The sequence below is a fragment of the Schistocerca piceifrons genome, chromosome 1 (assembly GCF_021461385.2).
Source record: "Schistocerca piceifrons isolate TAMUIC-IGC-003096 chromosome 1, iqSchPice1.1, whole genome shotgun sequence".
NCBI lineage: Eukaryota > Metazoa > Arthropoda > Insecta > Orthoptera > Acrididae > Schistocerca > Schistocerca piceifrons.
The window spans coordinates 550,575,964-550,597,823 of NC_060138.1; the positions used below are offsets into that span (position 1 = coordinate 550,575,964).

General features: G+C 41.0%; 1 protein-coding gene across 2 annotated transcripts in view; it reads right to left on the reverse strand.

The window, feature by feature from the left end:
* Positions 1-21,860, reverse strand: part of LOC124787872 (ER membrane protein complex subunit 2-like) — a 79,650-nt gene that overhangs the window by 29,992 nt on the left and 27,798 nt on the right. For both annotated transcript variants that reach the window (XM_047254853.1, XM_047254845.1), the window contains exon 3: positions 8,801-8,951. In XM_047254853.1, the coding sequence (XP_047110809.1) occupies positions 8,801-8,951 (151 nt within the window). The remainder of the gene's footprint in view (positions 1-8,800; positions 8,952-21,860) is intronic.

Here is a 21,860-nt window from a genome sequence, read left to right on the forward strand (position 1 = left end):
AACCTGATATCAGTGAAACTGGTCTGTAGTTGTTGGGATCATCCTCACACCCTTTCTTGTACACTGGCACTACCTTCGTTATCTTCAGTTTTTCTGGAAAAATTGCATCTCTGAAAGAACAGTTTGCTATGTTCAGCAGTGGTGTTATTATCTCCTCACATACCAGCTTTATTACATGATTTGATATTTCATCATCACCAGCTGATTTCTTGGTCTTCAGTTTCTGTATAGTTTTCCGCAATTCATCTTCCCTGACTGGTCTTAAGAACATAGTACTGCATGATCTTTTTGGTACCTTAATACCCTTCTGTTTTTGACTATTTATTTCCAATTTTAGGTTTTCTACTACACTGATATAGTTATTATTCAGTATGTTTGCTATTTCCATACCATCTGTGACCACTGTGTTGTCTACTTTAATTGACCTAATACCTTCTTCTTTGCTTGACCCATCTTTTTCCTTTCTTTCAGCATTGATTGCATTCCAAGCTGCCTTTGCCTTGTTTTTTGAGTTCGCTATAGTGGTGTCAATTGCTCTTGCTTTCGCTTCTCTTATTGTTTTTCTATACTTCTTTTTTAACATTTTATAGTTTTCAGCTTCGCCCATCCGTCTCACATCCTGAAGCTTCCTTCGCTGTTCTAGTATTTCACTCGTAATCCACTGTGTTTGATCTTGATGCCTTTCTTGTCTCTTTACTATGGGAAATGCTACATTAAAATGGTACTTAATTGTTGAAATAAATGCATCATATTTTTCATTTACACTCTGGGCCTGTAGGATTTCATTCCAGGTTTCCTTACTTAACATTGTTCTAAAGATGTTGATATTTTGTTCACTGATGATCCTAATTTCTTTGGTTGTTTGTTTTGGTTCTGATACTGTGTCATTACTTCTGCAAAAGCTGATTAGTTGTCCATGATGATCAGATATTTCTGTCTGAACTACATGTGACTCATAGTTACACATATTAGTAATTATGTTGTCAATAATTGTCTCACTTTGTGAAGTCACTCTTGTTGGTGCAGTTATTTTCACTTTCATGTTATGCTGTATTAACAATTCTTCAAAATCCTGTCTTATTTTTGTGTCTTTTCCCATGTCAATGTTGAAGTCTCCACATATAATAAGATTTCTCTTCATATTCATTCTCAATAAGCTAGCAACTTTTTTTAGAAAGATGCTAATATTGCCACATGGTGACCTGTACACACAAAACACTCTAAAATCCTCTGCCACTATACCAGTAACTTCAAAGTCTTTTTCTCTAGCTATGGGAAATGTAGCAGCTCCACTGTTTACATTCTTTGAAAGAGTACCTGTTTTAATATATATACAAACGCCACCACCCTTATATTTAGATCTGCAGAAGTAACTAGCTAGTTTGTAGTCCTTTACTGCCACATTATGTATTTTACTTTCAGTTAGTCCATGTTCACTTATGCATAATATGTCTGTCTTACTTCACTCAGGAGTACTTCTGCTTCTAATTTTTTGTTACCAAAGTATTGAATATTTTGATGAAGTACTTTTATGTAATTTTTATTTTGTTGGTTTACATGTTGTGAGCTGTATTCTGGGGCAAATTCTTTAGTATCGTCTTTTTTTGTATGGTGCTTATATTTTTCTTTTCCAGCTGGAGTGTATGATTTTTCATCCCCTTCAGGCCATATTAGTTTCCCTTGCATCTAATGATTTTGCAGACATCTGCAAACATTCTGCTGAACGTTACAGACCCCAGTCTATTTAAATGCAAGCCATCCTTCGCTAGTGAGTTTTTACATAGGAATTTGTTTGGGTCTATAAAAATTGCCCCAAGACGATCACATTGTTCTTTAAGAGCACAGTTTATTTTGGCGATATATTTTTCACTCACCGACCTTCTGTTTATGATTCCGCTAAGTATCAGATGAGATCCTGCATACATATTTCTTGCAGTACGAATCATGTTTCTTGTTTCGCTTGCCATTTCCTCCTCACTGCTGCTCCTTAACGAATTCGTCCCAACATGTATAAACACCCCATTATAGTTATGTCTGGTTTCAGAATCTGGTTCTGTAGTATCTTGTCTTGCATTTACCATATTTTTAAAATGTTTACCGAGTTGATGCGTTCTAATACCAGGTCGTACGTCGATCTTGCAATTGGGGACAGCGATATTCTTCAGCAGCGAATCGCCAATTATTAAAAAGTCATTTTCCTTTTGTTGCGTATCTGTCGCCTTGTTTTTCCTTTTGCTGTATGTCACCACCTTCCATTTATATTTATCTTCCGGTTTTTGGCTTACTGAGTTTACCGAGACATCAACGGGAACACTTGAAATGTTGTTTTTAAAGTACGATCGGTCATTCGTATTTTCGCGATCTTCTTGCTTTTCCGTTTGATGGCTTTTACACACACAGGACTTCTTTTCTTGTATTAATGTATCGTTTTCTTTCTTGATGGTTGAAAGTTCGGTTTTTAATGCCTCAATGTCACTTCGTAGTAACTTTATAATTTCGTTTTTTGTATCAACTGCACTTACAAGATCGGCCGTTTCGTCACGTAAACAACCGTGACATGTCCACGGAAAATCATCGCTGACGAACTTTAGATTTACTTTCGCGCACTTTTCGTGTAACCAGAAGTTGCATTTGATACACAGAATACCCTTCATCACACGCTTTTTACATTCTCTACACGAAGAACTGTTCATTTTTTGCCTTTTTAACGAGAGAGAAGTGTCACTACACTTTCCTATCGGCGCCATCAAGTAGGTAAAAAGACGAGAGCGAGTAGAAATCCTTGGGTAACAGAAAAGATGCTGAATTTAATTGATGAAAGGAGAAAATACAAAAATGCAACAAATGAAGCAGGCAAAAAGGAATACAAACGTCTCAAAAATGAGATCGACGGGAAGTGCAAAATAGCTAAGCAGGGATGGCTAGAGCACAAATGTAAGGATGTAGAGGCTTATCTCACTAGGGGGTAAGATAGATACTGCCTACAGGAAAATTAAAGAGACCTTTGGAGAGAAGAGAACCACTTGTATGAATATCAAGAGCTCAGATGGCAACCCAGTTCTAAGCAAAGAAGGGAAAGCAGAAAGGTGGAAGGAATATATAGAGGGTCTATACAGGGGCGATGTTCTTGTAGACAATATTATGGAAATGGAAGAGGAGGTACATGAAGATGAAATGGGAGATATGATACTGTATGAAGGGTTTGACAGAGCACTGAAAGACCTGAGTCGAAACAAGGCCCCTGGAGTAGACAACACTCCATTAGAACTACTGACAGCCTTGGGAGAGCCAGTCATGACAAAACTCTACCATCTGGTGATCAAAATGTATGACACACGCGAAATACCCTCAGACTTCAAGAAGAATATAATAATTCCAATCCCAAAGAAAGCAGGCGTTGACAGATGTGAAAACTGCCGAACTGTCAGTTTAATAAGTCACGGCTGCAAAATACTAACGCGAATTCTTTACAGACAAATGGAAAAACTGGTAGAAGTCGACCTAGGTGAAGATCAGTTTGGATTCCGCAGAAATGTTGGAACACGTGAGGCAATACAGACCCTACGACTTATCTTAGAAGCTAGATTAAGGAAAGGCAAAACTATGTTTCTAGCATTTGTAGACTTAGAGAAAGTTTTTGACAATGTTGACTGGAATACTCTCTTTCAAACTCTGAAGGTGGCAGGGGTAAAATACAGGGAGCAAAAGGCTATTTACAATTTGTACAGAAACCAGATGGCAGGTGTAAGAGTCGAGGGACATGAAAGGGAAGCAGTGGTTGGGAAGGGAGTGAGACAGGGTTGTAGCCTCTCCCCAATGTTATTCAATCTGTATATTGAGCAAGCAGTGAAGGTATTAAAATCCATGGAGAAGAAATAAAAACTTTACAGTTCGCCGATGACATTGTAATTCTGACAGAGACAGCAAAGGACTTGGAAGAGCAGTTGAACGAAATGGACAGTGTCTTGAAAGGAGGATATAAGATGAACATCAACAAAAGCAAAATGAGGATAATGGAATGTAGTTGAATTAAGTCGGGTGATGCTGAGGGAGTTAGATCAGGAAATGAGATGCTTAAAGTAGTAAAGGAGTTTTGCTATTTGAAGAGCAAAATAACTGATGATGGTCGAAGTAGAGAGGATACAAAATGTAGACTGGCAATGGTAAGGAAAGCGTTTCTGAAGAGGAGAAATTTGTTAACATCGAGTATAGATTTAAGTGTCAGTATTTGTATGGAGTACAGCCATGTACGGAAGCAAAACATGGACGATAAATAGTTTGGACAAGAAGAGAATAGAAGATTTCGAAATGTGGTGCTACAGAAGAATGCTGAAGATTAGATGGGTAGATCATATAACTAATGAGGTGGTACTGAATAGGATTGGGGAGAAGAGTAGTTTGTGGCACAACTTGAGTAGAAGAAGGGATTGGTTGCTAGGACATGTTGTGAGGCATCAAGGGATCACCAATTTAGTACTGGAGGGCAGCGTGGAGGGTAAAAATCGTAGAGGGAGACCAAGAGATGAATACACTAAGCAGATTCAGAAGGATGTAAGCTGCAGTACGTACTGGAAGATGATGAAGCTTGCACAGGATAGAGTAGCATGGAGAGCTGCATCAAACCAGTCTGAGAACTGAAGACACCACCACCACCACCACCACCACCACCACCACAACAACAACAACAAAAACCTTCCTCATGCATTAGTTTATCTATTAGTGAAAATTGTATCACAATCTCCACAGTAGTTCCTGAGATTGGCCTACAGATACAAACAGAAAAATACAGCAGCAGTTCAATTTATAATTTGTATACATGCCACATACTTTCATTAACTTAATACGTATTTATTCCAAAGCCTCAGGCAAAAACACCAATTGGCATCTCAGTTGAAAGACAGCATCAAGAATCAAAAAGAAATTGCTGTATTCAAAAGCTGTTATATTCAGCTACTGGTACAGAAACACAATTACATAAAAAGGGAAATCCTTAAATATTATCCTTTATTTCTTAAATAAAAAGAAAAGAAGTGTACTTTACTTTTTGCTGCCAGCATAACATATTGAGAAAAGTTATTGCATTAGATGGCTGACACTGGGTAGAACCAGCTCGTCCACACTAAATGAGGGAACACCGTTTCTCAGCTGCAGAAAAACTTAATCCAGCTGAATCCTCATCCATCAACAGGGTCTTCCCTCCTCCCTCCCACAACTCTGCTTGGTTCTCTATTTAAGCACATTTAACTGATGTGGAAAAGACAGGCTATTATCATCACAACGTAGTCCTGATATGTCACACTTGCTGCAATGACAGGCTATTATCATCACAACGTAGTCCTGATACGTCACACTTGCTGCAATATTTACGGCAGCATTCAGAGAAATCATCATTTCCTTCTACAGACACTGATACTGACCCACAGTCTGCAGGATTCAACACAGTCCATTTGGTTACAGCATTTTAGGCAGCAGCAAACATTTGCATAACCTATAAAACATTCGTTTTCATGACATCCTTTCTTTTGAGGAATGAAGTTGACCGCTGCACAACAGCCATTCTTTATTTATTTTCCACAGGATGAATTATGCCCAGGTCTAGAGGCTTCAGCTGTTTTGTACAGTTAGCAGGAAGATACACATCAACATTCCTGAGAAATGGCATTATGTTTGGTTGTGCAGGACATCTGTCGGTCATAAGAATGATATTCCTTCCTGCTGCACCCATCTCAGCATCTAAATTCCTAAGAAACTTCATAAAAATTCCAGCAGTTCTCCAGAGACACACAGTAGTTTCCTCATATTTTTAATAAATTAGAGGAGACCCCACTTCTGCCAAGACTGAAATTATTTCTCATAACCTTATCAGTTGTAGCAAAATATTCATACTCCAATGTTCAATAACTTCTAAGTCCACTCTCTCTGTATAGTCTTTTTGTTGCCTGTCTTCTAAACCTCAACTTGGGCCATCATTAAAAGTTTTGACCTGCATTTAGGAAAGAACTGAAGCAATTCATCTGCAATCACACAAGTTGCAACTCTCTCTTCTGTTACCCATTGTCTCTTCTTCACCACAAATATTGGATGGAATGACAGAATCGTGAGAACTGAGGCTCAAACTGTATGTAGCCTACCTACTTCCAGTTCAGATAATTGTACAGATGCTGGCTGGAACAGGTAATTGTCCAATTAAACTGTACACCCCTTTAAACAACAAAGCATGAAAGTTCTCCCTTTTTAATGCAGAAGGGTGGTGACTTTCAAGATTCAAAAGTGCTTGCTTATTTTTCACTGTATACTGCACAAAGAAAACGATGCCAAATTGTATTTCTTTGTCGCATTGAAGAGTTTAACGTGCCGATTGAGTTCAACATCACAAACAATTTTCAGCTGTACTGAGTCTTAAACTTTCTTCAGTGTAAAATTCAATATTCAGATAAGAAACACAATGTGATCAATTGGTGCACTCGTATCTAATTGTAACATTTTCTGTGACATATCACGTGACTCACACGAGGAAATTGGCAGTTGTTCAAAATTATCAATCAAATCTTATGACCTACCTACTGGAATAATAGTCAACTTTTTTTCCTCCAAGAATTTAATGCAACTGATTTGAAAAGACTGGGAATTTTGTGGTAACTAGGTTTCTGTTTCCGAACTATTTAGTATTTGTTCCTTAAAGCAACTTTTGCTAAACGATTTCAGTAGCGATGTTCTTATGGCAATTTTGGCAGGACTGTACCATTATGCTGAGCCCTGCAAAGTGATGTGAGTCAAGTATTTGCATATAAAAAACTCTAAATGATTACAGCATCAATTAATCTTTAGAATAATACAGAAGGGTGCAGAGAAATGAGAAAATCTGAAATAATCAGAGAAAATGAAGGGAACTTCAAAACTTTACCTGATGCCGAAATGTGTGTGCTATACGAGTGAAATTTAATTATGCTTCGCTTTTTAAAAACTGCACTATTTAAGTGTCGTCCTTTCGCCGGATACATTCATTAAGTCGATTCTGAAGCTTTTGCACAGTGCAGCACAATGTGTTCTCCAGGATGCTGGCAACGTTCTTTTCAACTTGGATCTTGAGCTAGGCAAGTTTTCTTGGTCTAATCTGGTACACTACACTCTCCAACAGTCCCCATAATAAGTATTCACAGACTGAAAAGTCTGGTGATCGACGTGGTCACCTGATGTTAGCATTCCTTGAAATCTTGTAATCCCCAAACAAACATTTCAATATACTTGGGGAGTGTGTGAGATAGTTCCATCCTGTGGAAACCAGATGTGCTGAATGTCACGATTTGGGAGAGAATGGAGCCTTGGTCCAAAAATGCCTCTCTCATGCTAGCATAACAAAGAGAGATGTCACACAGTGAAGCAGCCTCCATCTTCAGGGAAGTAAGGGCCTGTCATCCCACGACAACACAGCACATTTTACAGTAGCTAAAGCACTGTGTGATATCCATAAATTTTGAATAAAGTTAGCATTCTCACTTATTTTAGCCAAGAGGATTTCACAAAACTGTATGTGTAGGATCAGCTGTGGTCCTCAGTCTCTAGGGGCTTACACACTACTCGCTCTAACTTACGCTAAGGACAACACACACCAATGCCCGAGGGAGGACTTGAACCCCCGGTGGGGGGAGCCGTGCAAACCGTGTCAAGGCACCTCAGGCTGCACGGCTACCCCACACAGTTATGTGGGTGAAATTGAACATTACGGAGTATTCTTTGCACATTACGATGTCCAAGTCACAAGGACGAAGCAATTTTTTACACTGAATGATGAGGATCCTTCCCACTGCAGCCCGCAAAGTATAAATGTTTCCTGGGGTATGTTCCGACAATACACGTCCCCTGGGCCACTTTTTCAAAGCCCAATCAGTTTCTTCAAAGCTACAGACCCAGGTGTTGGTTGGTTGTATGTGAAGAAGGAACTTGACCACGGGTTGAGGGGAGAGGGCGATGGGGTTTGAGATCTCATAATGATGCTGAAACACACTTCATATAGCTGTCACATTGTCACCAATTTTGGTGTGCACACTCACTGTGACTACACTCCTCTGCAACTAAATGTCCATTACTACTTGATAGTATGGCATCTCCCTCCTCCTCTCCCCCCTCCCTCCCTCCACAACCACCCATTCTTATTGAATATACAGGGCTTCCAACATCAGCTTCAAATGTTCTTGGTTCTCTGCAACACCCTGTACAAATACAGACTTTTTAAGAAATTACTACATGCATAATGTTTGCCAAATCCCATACCTATTTATGATGACTTGTCCATATCATTGCAAAAATGATCGAAACATAAATATGTAAAGATAACTGTAGTAGCTCTTGTCTGCTTTAATACTGGCTACATGTTTTCGACAGCCTCCATTTCCAATCCTAATATTGGCATCAGCACAGAGCAAGAGCTATGTGTGCTGTCTCCCTCCCTTCCCCCTCCCCCCCCCCCCCCCTAACATTTTGTACAGAAACTGCATGATAATACATAACATGCACTAAAATTACTGTATGAACCCCCCCCCCCCCCCTCCTCTCTCTCTCTCTCTCTCTCTCTCTCTCTCTCTCTCTCTCTCTCTCTCACACACACACACACACACACACACACACACAGAGAGAGAGAGAGAGAGAGAGAGAGAGAGAGAGAGAGAGAGAGAGAGAGAGACAGAGAGAGAGAGCCCGTATCCTCTTATTGACTGAGCAAACAGATCATAAATTGGAGTAAACACAGTATTATTTTATATTTTATAATCAATTTAAAAATGGTCATAACATTTAAATGTACCGTTCCATTGCTTCCAACTGAAGAACTCTAAGACGTCGGACTCGTAAGCTAGTAGGAAATTCTGTAGAAAGTGTGTGCACACATCTGTCTGCGACATCCAGTCTGTTACAGTCCAAGGCTGCAACACAGACCTGCTCAAGGACCAGCAACCCTTTAAAAAAAAAAAAAAAAAAAAAAAGAAAAAAAAAAAAAAGAAAAAGGTCAGGATAATGAAAATAATATTTTTGGAAAAAAATGAAAATTGATTTTATTGCATGATAAAAAATAAAGTATGTGTAGAAATAGTTTATTAAGATTATGTAACATTTCATACAATAAGAAACACTGTTCACTTGCACCTATAATTTAGGAAACACTGAAAAGTAAGGGAAGTTCAGAGATGGCTTGTGTAAAGAAATTTGAATGAGATTCATTTCTACTTTTGTGATTTCAATTGCAGTTTTAAAACATAATGTTACCAGATATACAAGAATGCTGAGAGTTGAATAATTTGCCATTTATAGCTGACTCAAGTTCCTACAATGTCACTGGTTATACACTTACAGAATGTATGTATGGTAAGTCTCCCCTGACCCACAGTTCTGGGTGACTTTCCTGAAATCTACCCCTTTTTCTAGACCTCTCCAATCCTTTTCTTTCACCCCTCTTCCTTCCCCTTCAACCCTTCTGCCTGAAGAAGGAGCCACTGGCCCCAAAAGCTTGCCGCCGCTTGGTGAGTCGATTTTTTATATATCCATTAAATAATTTACAGCTTATAGCTAGTGAAAAGATGGCATCCAAGCTTTCTTGAAAAAGCTAAGGTGGCCTGGGCTGTCATTAGTACTCTATTGAAAATTGTGTAGATATTAAAGATAATTTTAAAGAGGACATTGGAAACAAACTGCATGCTACAAAAAGTATAAGTGTTTATTCACAGTTGTAATACTTGTACATATGTATTGTTAATCTTTGAAAGTTGTCCGTTGTTAGTGTAGAAACTTCTTGAGTTGACTTCAGAGGGTGTTGCTTGTGCTTAATGGTACTACCGATATTTGAAATGTTTTAAATAAATTTTCTGTTTTAAAATGCATTTCATATTTTATTAACATGGTAGCAGGGATGCACAGTTGGTAATGTTTCCACAAATTGTGACAATTTTAGTTGATTTTAATGGTAATTTGACATTACAGAATTGAAAATAATCACACAATGGCTGACGAAAGACAGCAAATTGATAAACAGACTGGTGAAGCAAATTAGGGAACCTGGAGGATTATAATGAGAACTGTTTTAGACTGTAGGAAGGAAGATTTAGAGTTTAACATCCCGTTGATAGCAGGTTATTAGGCATTGAGCACAAGCTCAGATTTGAAAGGATAGAGAAGGAAATCCGCTATGTCCCTTTCAGAGGGATCATCCTGGTGTTTACCTGGAGTGATTTGGGGCAATTGCAGAAAACAGAAATCAGGATGGTCAGATGTCCTGAATACAAGTCCAGTGTGCTGATCTCTGCACCACCTCTTACAGTCTATCTTGAGACTGTGACAAAATCTCTGACATTGTATATGGTGATATGATTAAGCTGCAAGTAAGGGTGCAAAATTATGAAACTGATCTTGCTAAAAGGATTGATATCAATGTAAAATGAAGGAAACAGCTAATTCTATCCCTTGACACCAAGCCTTTATACTTTGTATTTGGGAATTCAAAGCTGCCGAAGATTCGGGATAAGCTACATAGGATTATGATGTTTGCACAGCAGAAAACATTGATCTGCTTAGACACTAACTTTGTAACATTGTGTGGTTGTATACGAGGCCACCTAGCCAAGTCTGATTAAGTAAAAACTGACTTTATTGGACAAAATGATCAATGGCAGAGACCTTTGTGCACAATTTTTACTAAAAGAGTTCAATTATATTTAAGTTACATGGCATGATTTACTTACTGGAGAGAAAACATGGAATATATTATTAAAAAAAAGAGTTTAAATTATAAACTGAGCGTAACAGATCGTGATGATGAAAATGTTGAAATGAGGTTGAAAAAGAAAGTTAACAAATAATGGTGAAAGCGCATCAAACTTCATCTGAAGCATATATATCAAAAAGTCTCATTACAAAAAGAGTGAAGGTAGAAAATGCTTTTCATGTGACAAAGCGGGTCACTAATCAAAACAGTGTATAAATGTTCAGTTTGTCTTAAATGTAAGAAAAACAACCACTGATCAAATGAGTGTACTAGCACAGAGAGTAACATCAGTGGGAAGTTTAAGAAGCTCTTGCCACACAAATACTTCAAAATTTGGATGAGAGACAATTTTTCTGTAGATACAAACAAACTAGATTGTGACAAGTGGAACAATGACAGCAGTGTGCCAACACATAACAATCAACGTGATTGGAACATTATATTTAAGCATCTGAAACTCCAAGGAAGATGGATAGTGCCAAAAATGGCATTCAAACTGAAGTATATGACACAGGTCGAATAGATTACAGGTATTCAATGAACAGGACAATATTCTGAAGAAGACTGGTTTGCTGAGGTGGATCCTTTATTTTCTGTTACGAAAGCTATACAAAAAGGAATAAATCAAGTAACTGGTAATGAGTGCAATCATGGGTATTTTTCAATGATGATATTGCAATTGTTGTTGCTATTCTAATGGCAAAAATGACTTATTGTTTGGCTGTAAAGGTTGTTCATCAAGAAAGGTCTTGTGTTTTGTTGAAACTGGTAACGTACTGAGATGGCGTGGAAAAATGCTACCTGCACCAGTTTTTGAAGGATTGTGGTATAGAGGCAATAACTGATTTTATGAGGGTGTGCACAATGATAAACATCATTAGATGTTATTTTATGAAAGAGCGGAGAAACCCACTGAATGTGGAGGACTGGTTTACACAGATGTTAGCAGACAAAGGTGAAAGAAAATGATTTGCAGGGTCATCAATACTTTGCTGTTTTTAAGGATAATTTTTCCACTTTCCGGATGATGTACCCTTTGCGACACAAAGATAAAGGTAAAGAAAAATTAGCACTGTTTATTAAAATAATAAATGACTGAGGCTGAAATTACTGTTAAAGAATTACAGACAGACAGTGGCAACAAGTTCCATAATAAAGATGTACATAAGCTTGCTCATTCAACTGGACTGAAACATTCAATTACTGCATCATATACTCTTCAGCAGAACAGAGTTGCTGAGTGGGAAGATAGAATCCTTTGTGAGATGGCATGTTCTTGGCTCTGTTCTGCTGAATATCTACCAGAATCATTGTGGGGTGAGGCAATTTTGGCCCCAACATACACTTTGAATCGAATTGGTCAAATGAAAATTAAGGGTACAACTCCAACTGAAATATTTTTGATGAAAGAGGATCTTTTGATAATGTGGTATTTGGAATAGAATGCTATGCTTGGATTTCTACAAGAAACTGGAAATGCTTTGATGCTTGACACTTAATCTTTGAAAGTATATGAGGTCGGTTATGATAATTGTGTGTCTATGCAGAGACTTAAAACTCAACTGCAAACAAATTGCAAAAACCACTTACTGGAGAGATTAAAAAGGTTGTCGATCTGCCACCACAGTTGAGGCTCATTGCTGCTGACTACCAAACAGAGGACGTGTGTTCAATTCTCAGTACTGCCATGGATTTGGAGGTACACTCAGGCTTGTGAGGACAACTGAGGAGGTACTTAACAAATAGCAGTGGATTCCTGCCACAAAGACTGGCAATAGCCAGGAGAGCAGTGTGTTGACCTAAATTTTTCCATACTGGAGGATGATTGGTTGGTACTGACAATGTAGATGAAAAGGAAGATGCTGCAGAAACTGACTGTAATAATGCTGACTGTAAAGAGGGTGATCAACAGAATTGTATGAATGACACTGAGGGACAAGTTGACAAAAACTTGTAAGCAACAAATGAAGGCAAAGGAAGCCACAATTCTTCTTCTTCTTCTTCTTCTTCTTCTTCTTCTTCTTCTTCCTAGGCTAAAGCCTATTACCTTCAGTACCCCTCATTCTACCCTGAGGTGGTTGCTCTATCTTTTTCTTGGATGGCGAATATTTCTTTTACCAGCTGGTAATTTATCTCTTACGATTTTCACACTCTCCTGTTTATCGATCCTATCTATGTGCACATTCCATTCACACTTTCTCTTATGTACCCACTCATTAATGGAGTCCACTTTACATCCCTTTCTAATGCTTTTCTCCTCCCCCCCCCCCCCCCCTCCAGCTCACAGTGTCATCCCTGTAATTCTTAGCAGATTTTCTATCCTGGTCAAAAAGTTGTTTTGTTTCCAGTCTTGTCTGAGCTGTGTATGTCATACTTTGTCACACTATTGTTTTGTATATTCTTGCCTTCACATCTTTTTCTTTATGCTTGTTTTTCCAAACAGTATCATTTAAACACCCTGCCACTTTATTTGATTTTGCTACTTGTTCTCTAACTTACTTTTTGACAATTCCACTGCTGGACAGATCAATATCAAGATACTGAAATATTCATCACCTGTTGAAACTTTCAGATTGCATCTAATTTGTTCCACTGAAGTGGTCATACATCAGGTATTTTGAGTGGATATGACCATATTTAGGTTTCTGGCTGCCACAATAAATAAATGTATAAGTTTCTGCAGGTTATATTCGCTGTTTGCCAGTAGAACTGCATCAGTATAACAAATGTTCTTTATTTCTTCATCCCCCATTCTATAACCACTACCAGCCAATACCTTCCTTTATCACCTTGTCCATGACTACATTAAAAAGTAGCGGGCTCAAAGAGTCATCTTGCCTAATCCCACTATTAACAGCTATGCAGCTAGTTACCCTGGAACCAATTTTCACTTGGCTGTATTTATTGGTATAAATGTCTTCAATTGTTTTTACTTATTTGGAAGAAAAACCCCATTTGTAGAGCAGGTTTACCGCATCTGTTAATTGAATCCTATCAAAAGCCTTTTTTTAAATCAATAAAACAAAGATAAGCTTGTCTATTATATACAACGGACTTCTCTATAAATTGTCTAAGAATGAATGCTGTATCTATGCATGAACTATGGGATCTAAAACCACACTGCTCCTCTGCAAGGATTGTAATACTTTTCATTTATTTTCCTTTTGTTATGAGTTTAAGGACTGAACTCAGTAGATTTATCCTTCTGTAGCTGGATGGCTCTATCTTATATTTTTTTTGTACATCATCAGGATTGTAATACTAGTTTTCCATCGATCTCTGTTAACCAAACTGGTTAATTGTTCAGTTAGTGGACACCCTCCATACTTTAGTAATTCGTTGGGGATCCTATCTTTCCCTGGAGACTTCCTACTTTTTAACAAAGTTAAAGCTTCTTGTGCCTCTGCATGTGAAACAGTTACATCATCATTTACTTGTATACTGATCTCTCTTCATTTTCCTGTGATTTTTTACCTTTACACAACTCCGTTAAATATTTAACCCATTATTCCTCATTTACTTTCAAAATTTCATTTAATTCTTCCCTCTGCTGACACATCATTCTCCAAATTTGTTTCTGCAATTCATAGAGGTCACAATTTATGTGAATGACAGAATTTGGATAGACCATCATGTTACTATGATGATTCAGCCCATCAACCAACCAAGAATAATGCTTCTTTGTGAGACATCAAGGAGTTACAAAAAGCAGTGCAGTGAGAAAATTCTAAATAAATGGAAGAAAGCAGTGGGAGAAGAAATGAATATTCTGAAGAAAAATAAGACACTGGAACTAGTTTACAAGACTAAAACTAAAAGGTGATTGAAAATCAACAGGATTCTGCTATAAAATTAAACGAAAATAATGAAGTGGTTCGATATAAGACTTGACTGGTGACAAACAGATATAGTCAATGTTTTGGAATCGATTACTTTGACACATTTAGCCCTGTAACAAGATCTGACACAAGAGCCCCCTGAATGTTGCTATTTAACATGATTGGTGTGTAAGTCAATTTAATGTAAGAACACCATTTCTCAACAGTATTTTGAAGAAAGAAATTTGTATGTATGAACCAGAGGACTTGGATAGTGGGTCACCTCTTTTAGTGATAATGAACTCTATTGAGAAACATTTGGAAGTCTGATGTATTTAGCACAAGGTACAGGACCAGATTTATAATATGCTGTTAATACTGGACCAAGAGTTCAATACTCACTAACACAAGAACATTTTACATTGCTCAAAGGAATATTCAGGTCTTTTAAATCAACAGTTACAGATGGCACAAACTTTGAGAAGGATGAAGTCTGCAATATTAAAGCTTATGGTGATGCTGATCATGGTTGGGACAGAGGTACAAGCTGATCAACAAGTGGCATTCTACTCAAGTTTCAGGGAGAGCCAATTACACAGTGAAGTAAATTACAGCAGTGTGTTGATCTTTGCACAATGAAGGAAGAACATGTGGCTGTATGTGATGCTTGCAAAACTTCTGTGTGTTTAGATCAACTTCTAAATGAAGTTACAACTGTTGTGAGTCCTCAGTTTCTATTTTGCAAATAGACAACCGAAGTGTATCAAATTTACTAAATGATCTGGGTTTTATGAATGATCATAACATGCAGAGACAACATCTCATTATAACTGCCAAGTAGTTAGTGAGAAGAAAGAGTGAATTACACATGTTACAGACGATGAAGGAACTTGTTAGTATAGTGTCTAGAAGTTTATTAGTTGTTTTTACAGAAACTTCTTGAGTGCACTTCAGAGTTGCGTTGGTTGCACTTTGATAGTTTTGACAAGTTCCTGCAGTATTGTCATACTTTTGTGGCATTTTAAAAAATGTTCTGATTTAAAACTGCATTTGACATTCTATCAACGATAATCTAGTATCACTGATTAAGTAGTTTACACCTTCTTGTTTTTTGGGAATGGGACAAACACTGCTACACTGCAAATTCCTATAGTAAGCAACTTACCAATAAATACACATGGTACACAAGCTCCTGGAAAAGAAAGTATGATTTTCAGTGTCTCTTAGAGGGAATGAAGGCTAGACCTTAATGTCTCACTGATTCTGAGGTCATTAGAGACAGGGCACTTGCATGGATGAGAGAAGGAATTGGGTGTTGATTTGTTAAAGCAAACCATTCCACAGATTGCTTGGCTATAGTCGAGATGATATAAGCAGATCCCTGACGGATGCAAAGGGCTACGCACAGCAGCTTTGCATGCCTACCTCAACCAATCACGTAATGTGATTTTGTAAACCTCTCTATGGAAACACCTCAGTGTTGTTGCAACTCTATACAAGGCTCTTGTCTCACCTACAGCTGTTTGTGCTTAGCAGCTGAAAACTGGAAATACTGCTGCTAGCTGTCAGGGATCTTATGCTGCCTCTACAGAAATTTAGTGTAGTCAGAATCAATGCACTAATAACTGAATAGAATGCATGCAACATTAACAAAAATTATGGGATGCAGGAAACATTACGCAACTGCAATACTAAAAGAGAGAATTGTGTATTTTAATGGAAGTGATCTTGAGTCACGGATGGGAGAGGTAAAGACATGTATCTGAAGATACCACTGATAAGAAAGTCAGCTGTTTTTTTTTTTTTTTTGTCATCAGTCTTCTGACTGGTTTGATGTGGCCCGCCATGAATTCCTCTCCTGTGCTAACCTCTTCATCTCAGAGTAGCACTTGCAACCTACGTTCTCAATTATTTGTGTCAGGTCAGTTGAGAGTCGGGATGGACCTCTGCTGGTCTACACTTATAGGGGACAGTCTGGCAGCAATGTTGTAAATATTCTGTGTAACCCGTACTTTATTTCTATGTACTTGTTCAGGCTGTATTCCGCCTCCGGGGAAACAACACAGGGGTGGGACAGAACAGCAGCTGGGTACTTGGAGACTGCATGGTCTGCCTGAAGGACGACAGTGATAGCAGTCTGCAATGGGTCCAGGATGGGCCACGTTCGCTTCCCATCTAACATACTGGGGTCCGGGCGAGGCGTATGCTGCGGGAGGAGCTGCAGCGCTGAAACAGTGTCAGGGGCGGCGGCGGGTGTTGCCATCTGGCAAACACCATTAGCGGCAAGTTGTAGCACGACATCCAGGAGGGCACGGGTTCGAGTCCAGTCCTGTCCTGGGAGCAATGGCAGCTGAGAGCCATGGGTGACCAGTACAACCACCTTCGTCCCATGGTCAGACAGAGCAGGCCAAACGGGGCGGAAGGCGGCGGGGACCAGAGACTGTAACAGTCTCCGGAATTGTAGGCAACTACACGGCGCAAGACACGATGCATCGGTGAGCGGCGACCGGGCAAGCACGGCCAACTCCCAGCTGAGCGTCCTTGATGATGGAGTAGCAGCATCGGCATAGCAGGAGTTGCTGAGCCGGCTGGACTCGCGGGACAACGCTGCGGGCAGCACACTGATACTATGCTGCAGCCTTCGTAGTACTGTAAATTATGTGAATAAAGGATAGTTCCGAATACCGCTGTATGACTCTGCACTGCCCCTTGACGCTATTGAACTTGTTCAGCCTCCTGACGAAATACGGCATGGTGGGTCCCGGCTTCAGCTCGGCCATCTGGAGTCCCAGGTTCGATCATCGACACCCCGCAACAGTGGTGTCAGAAGTGGTGCCGGTTACAATGTTGGTACCGGATTTCTACTCCCGCATCTTATGTCGAGCAAGTAGCGTTGGGGTGTGCCTGTGTAGAGGGGTAGTTAAGGTGTTTGATTGCATTTGTGATGGGTGGTCGTACACTTCTCATTACGTCTTGTCGTTTGGGAGGTGTTCGTCTGTACCATTATAGGAAGCAAAACAGGAATGTCACCTGCACATGAGCACGATGGGGATGGGTGAGTGATGTTTGATTTATTGTCATTCTTTTGTGTTTTAAGGGGTTAAGTGTCAATTAGGGTCGACTTTTTGAAGGAGTCTTTTGTAAGGCTGGAGGAGCCTGTAGATTTATCTGAATTCAGAAGAAATGGGAGACATGACGACATAGCACCTCACCTAAGTGATGTAATTTTTGTAACCTGTCAGGTCATGTATTACCGTATACAAAGTGGGTGCCAAAGAGTTGATTTATTTGTAGCAGATTTGGACATTTGGTGCGTAATTGTTCAGAATGTAGATGGACAAAGATTCGCTGCAAGAACTAAGTTTTAGGAGTACCAGAGTGGAATTAATACTAACAGTAGAGCTATAAACAAGAGCAGTAGAAACAAGACAAGCAGCAGAGGCTGTGGCAGCGGAAGTTGTAGATGCTCTAACTGAGTAATTCAGGTATTGTTGGAGGCAATGATAAGGGACAAAGAAAAATATGGAGGATTAGTGGGTTGATTTGAGGCACTGCAAGTAGGGGAAGGGACATTGGGTGAGAGTAAATTACAAGTCGTGGAGTGGCATAGACCGTTTGACCCGGCAATCACGGCATTGATTAACCCCTTTTCAGGTAAAACAACGGAGGATGTGTCGGTATTCCTTAATGACATTATCACAATGGCTGAGGCCAATAGGTGGTCGGATGTTGTAAAGTTGAGAGTGGCGAAGTTATACTTGATAGGGGATGCCAAGTCGTAGATACTGTACCGTGAAACTTTGAACAATGTGGGGACGTTTGCAGAGCTTGAGGCTGGGTTATGCCAGAGGTCCCTTTTTCCATGAACTTTAAACACCCACAAAGAATAAGAACAAACAATGGTGATGACAAAGAGACGACATAGGACAGGAAAGACACAGACAGAGACCAGAAAAAAGGAATTAAAATCACACCAAGTGTGACAGTGGTTGGCCGACCACAGAAGCAAAAAAGGAAAAGTTAACCACCAAGAAACGCACTAAAAACCCCAGTCTAAAATCGTAGGCCAAAGGCCACACAACACAAAAAAAGGACAAACACTTAGATCAAGCGATAAAAACCCCTTGCACGAATAAAACTCAAAACTAAATCTTCCATCGCAATGTCACCTGATAAAAGTGCAGGAAGCGTATCAGGCAGCGCAAACGTCTGCCTGCGTGGAATTAAAAGCAGGCAGTCCAACAAGATGTGGACCACCGTCAAAGCTGACCCGCAGCGACATAAAGGTGGGTCCTCGCGGCGCAATAAATAGCTGTGTGTCAAGCAGGTGTGGCCAATGCGCAGCCAGCACAGGACAACAGAGTCCTTACGAAAGACCCGCAAGGAGGAGCGCCACGTACCGGTAGCCTCCTTGATGGCTCAAAGTTGGTTGGGTGAAGGAAGGGTGTGCCATTCTTCACCACAGGTGTGAAGTACCTTCTGCCGCAAAACTGACCTCAGGTCACTATCTGAAAGGCCAATCTCCAAGGTTGGTGCACCGACAGCCTGTTTGGCCAGCATGCCAACACGTTCATTTCCCGGGATGCCGACATGACCGGGGGTCCACACAAAGACCACAGAGCGGCCGCAACGGGCAAGAGTATGGAAGGTCTCCTGGATAGCCATCATCAGACGAGAGCGAGGGAAACAGGTCGATAGCTCGTAAACCACTCAGGGAGTCACTACAGATAACGAAGGACTCACCTGAGCAGGAGTGGATATACTTTAGGGTGCGAGAGATGGCAACCAGCTCTGCAGTGAAAACACTGCAGCCAGCCGGCAATGAGTGTTGTTCATAATGATCCCCTAGGGTAAGAGCATAACCAACACAACCAGCAACCAATGAACCATCAGTATAGACAACATCAGAGCCTTGAATCGCGGCAACAAGTGAAAGAAAGCGGCGGCACAGGGCCTCAGGAGGGACTGAGTCCTTCGGGCCCTGTGCCAAATTGAGCTGAAGGCATGGGCGGGGCACACACCACGGGGGCATACGCAGAGAGGCCCAGAAAAGAGATGGAAGAGGGAAATCTCAAGCCCAGAGAGAAGAGCTCTGACACGAACCACGATCGTACACCCTAGCCGGGGCCACCATTCCGGAAGATTGACGACCAACTGAGGGAACAGGAGACGATAATTGGGATGCCCAGGCAAGCTACAAACGAGTGTAGCATAAGTGGCCAGTAATCGTTGGCAGAACCGCAATAGAGGGACACCTGCCTCCACAAGTATGCTGTTGACAGGGCTTGTCCGGATCCCGCTGTGAAGGATGGGGTTCAGTAACTGCAAAGCAAAAGTTGATGCCAAACCGTAAGCCAGGCTCCCATAATCTAGACAGGACTGAATTAACGCCTTGTACAGCCGTAGAAGGGTAGACCTATCAGCACACCAGCTGATGTGACTCAAGCAACGAAGAGCGTTAAGATGCCACCAACATGTCTGTTTAAGCTGCCGAATATGAGGGAGCCAAGTCAACCGCGTATCAAAAACCAATCCCAAAAACTGATTCGTCTCCACCACAGCAAGAGGTCGCTGACCAGATAAAGCCATGGCTCAAGGTGAACAGTGCGTTGCTGGCAGAAATGCATAACGCAGGTCTTGGCAGCCGAAAACTGGAAGCCATCCGCTACAGCTCAAGACTGCACCTTGCAGATAGCACTCTGCAGCTGCCGTTCAGCAGCTGCAATGCCAGTGGAGCTAAAGTATAGGCAGAAGCCATCAGCATACAAGGAAGCTGAGACAGACGTTCCCACCATTGCAGCGAGCCCAATAATTGCAATTAAAATGAGGCAGACACTTAAGACAGATCCTTGCAGTACCCCATTCTCCTGAACTCAGGAAGTCGCAACTTGCACATGGAAGGAACGATGCGACAGAAAATTTTGTATGAAAATCAGGAGCAGACCCCGAAGACCCCAATCATGAAGTGTAGAGTGGATGTGATGTCGCCATGTCATATCGTTTGCCTTCTGCATGTCAAAAAAGATGGCGACCAGAAGCTGACGGTGGGCAAAGGCCATACGAATGGCAGACTCCAGGCACACCAGATTATCGGCGGCAGAGCGGCCCTTATGGAACTCACCCTGAGACGGAGCCAGAAGGCCCCAAGACTCAAGCAGCCTACTCAACCTCCAGCTCACCATGCGTTCGAGCAACTTCCAAAGAACGTTGGTGAGGCTAATGGGGCGGTAGCTGTCCACATCCAGTGGGTTCTTGCCAGGTTTCAACACGGGGATTACGATGCTTTCCCGCCAATGTGATGGGAAGACACCCTCAACCTAGATATGGTTGTAAAGGTTTAGGAGGCGTTGCTGGCAGTCCACCGAGAGGTGTTTGAGCATCTGACAGTGAATGCGATCTGGCCCGAGAGCTGTATCAGGGCAAGCGGCTAGGGCACTTTGGAATTCCCACTCACTGAACAGAGTAGTACGATTCAGGGTGGCATGTGTGAAATGAAAGGATCCAACATTCCCACCACTCTTTCAGGGAGTGCAAGGCCAGTGGGTAATTTGCAGAAGTGAAACTCTGAGCAAAATGCTCTGCTAAGTGTTTGCAATTGTGTCGGAGTCATTACAGACTGCTCCATTCAGTGAAAGCACAGGTACGCTGACGGGGGGTCCGATAGCCATAGTGTCGAGTAATCTTGGCCCAAACCTGTGATGGAGAGGTACGGAGGCCAATGGTGGGAACATACCTTTCCCAGCACTCCTGCGTGTGTTGGCGAATGAGGCGGTGGGCTTGCGCACAGAGCCTTTTAAAGGCGATGAGGTGTTCCAATGAGGGATGCTGCTTGTGACGCTGGAGTGTCCACCTGCGATCTTTAATCACCTCAGCGATCTCGGGTGACTACCAAGGCATAGTCCTCCACAGAGGGGACCCAAAAGAATAGGGAATGGCAGATTCTGTGGCAGCAATGATGCAGGTGGTGACCGAGTAAACCACGGAATCAATGGCGTCATTGGAAAGAGGCTCAATAGTAGCAATGGAGGTGAACAAGTCCCAGTCAGCCTTATTTATAGCCCATCTGCAGGGACACCCAGAAGAGTGACACTGTGGAAGTGACAAAGATCGGAAAGTGGTCATTACCGCACAAGTCGTAGGCTAGGGCTCCAGATCGAAAGGTCGATGGCTGAGTAAGTGCCATGCGCCACACTGAAATGTGTGAGGGCACCATTATTTAAAAGAGTAAGGTCGAGCTGTGCCAATACTTGCTCAACGATGCTGCCTCGGCCTGTTGCCACTGATCCACCCCA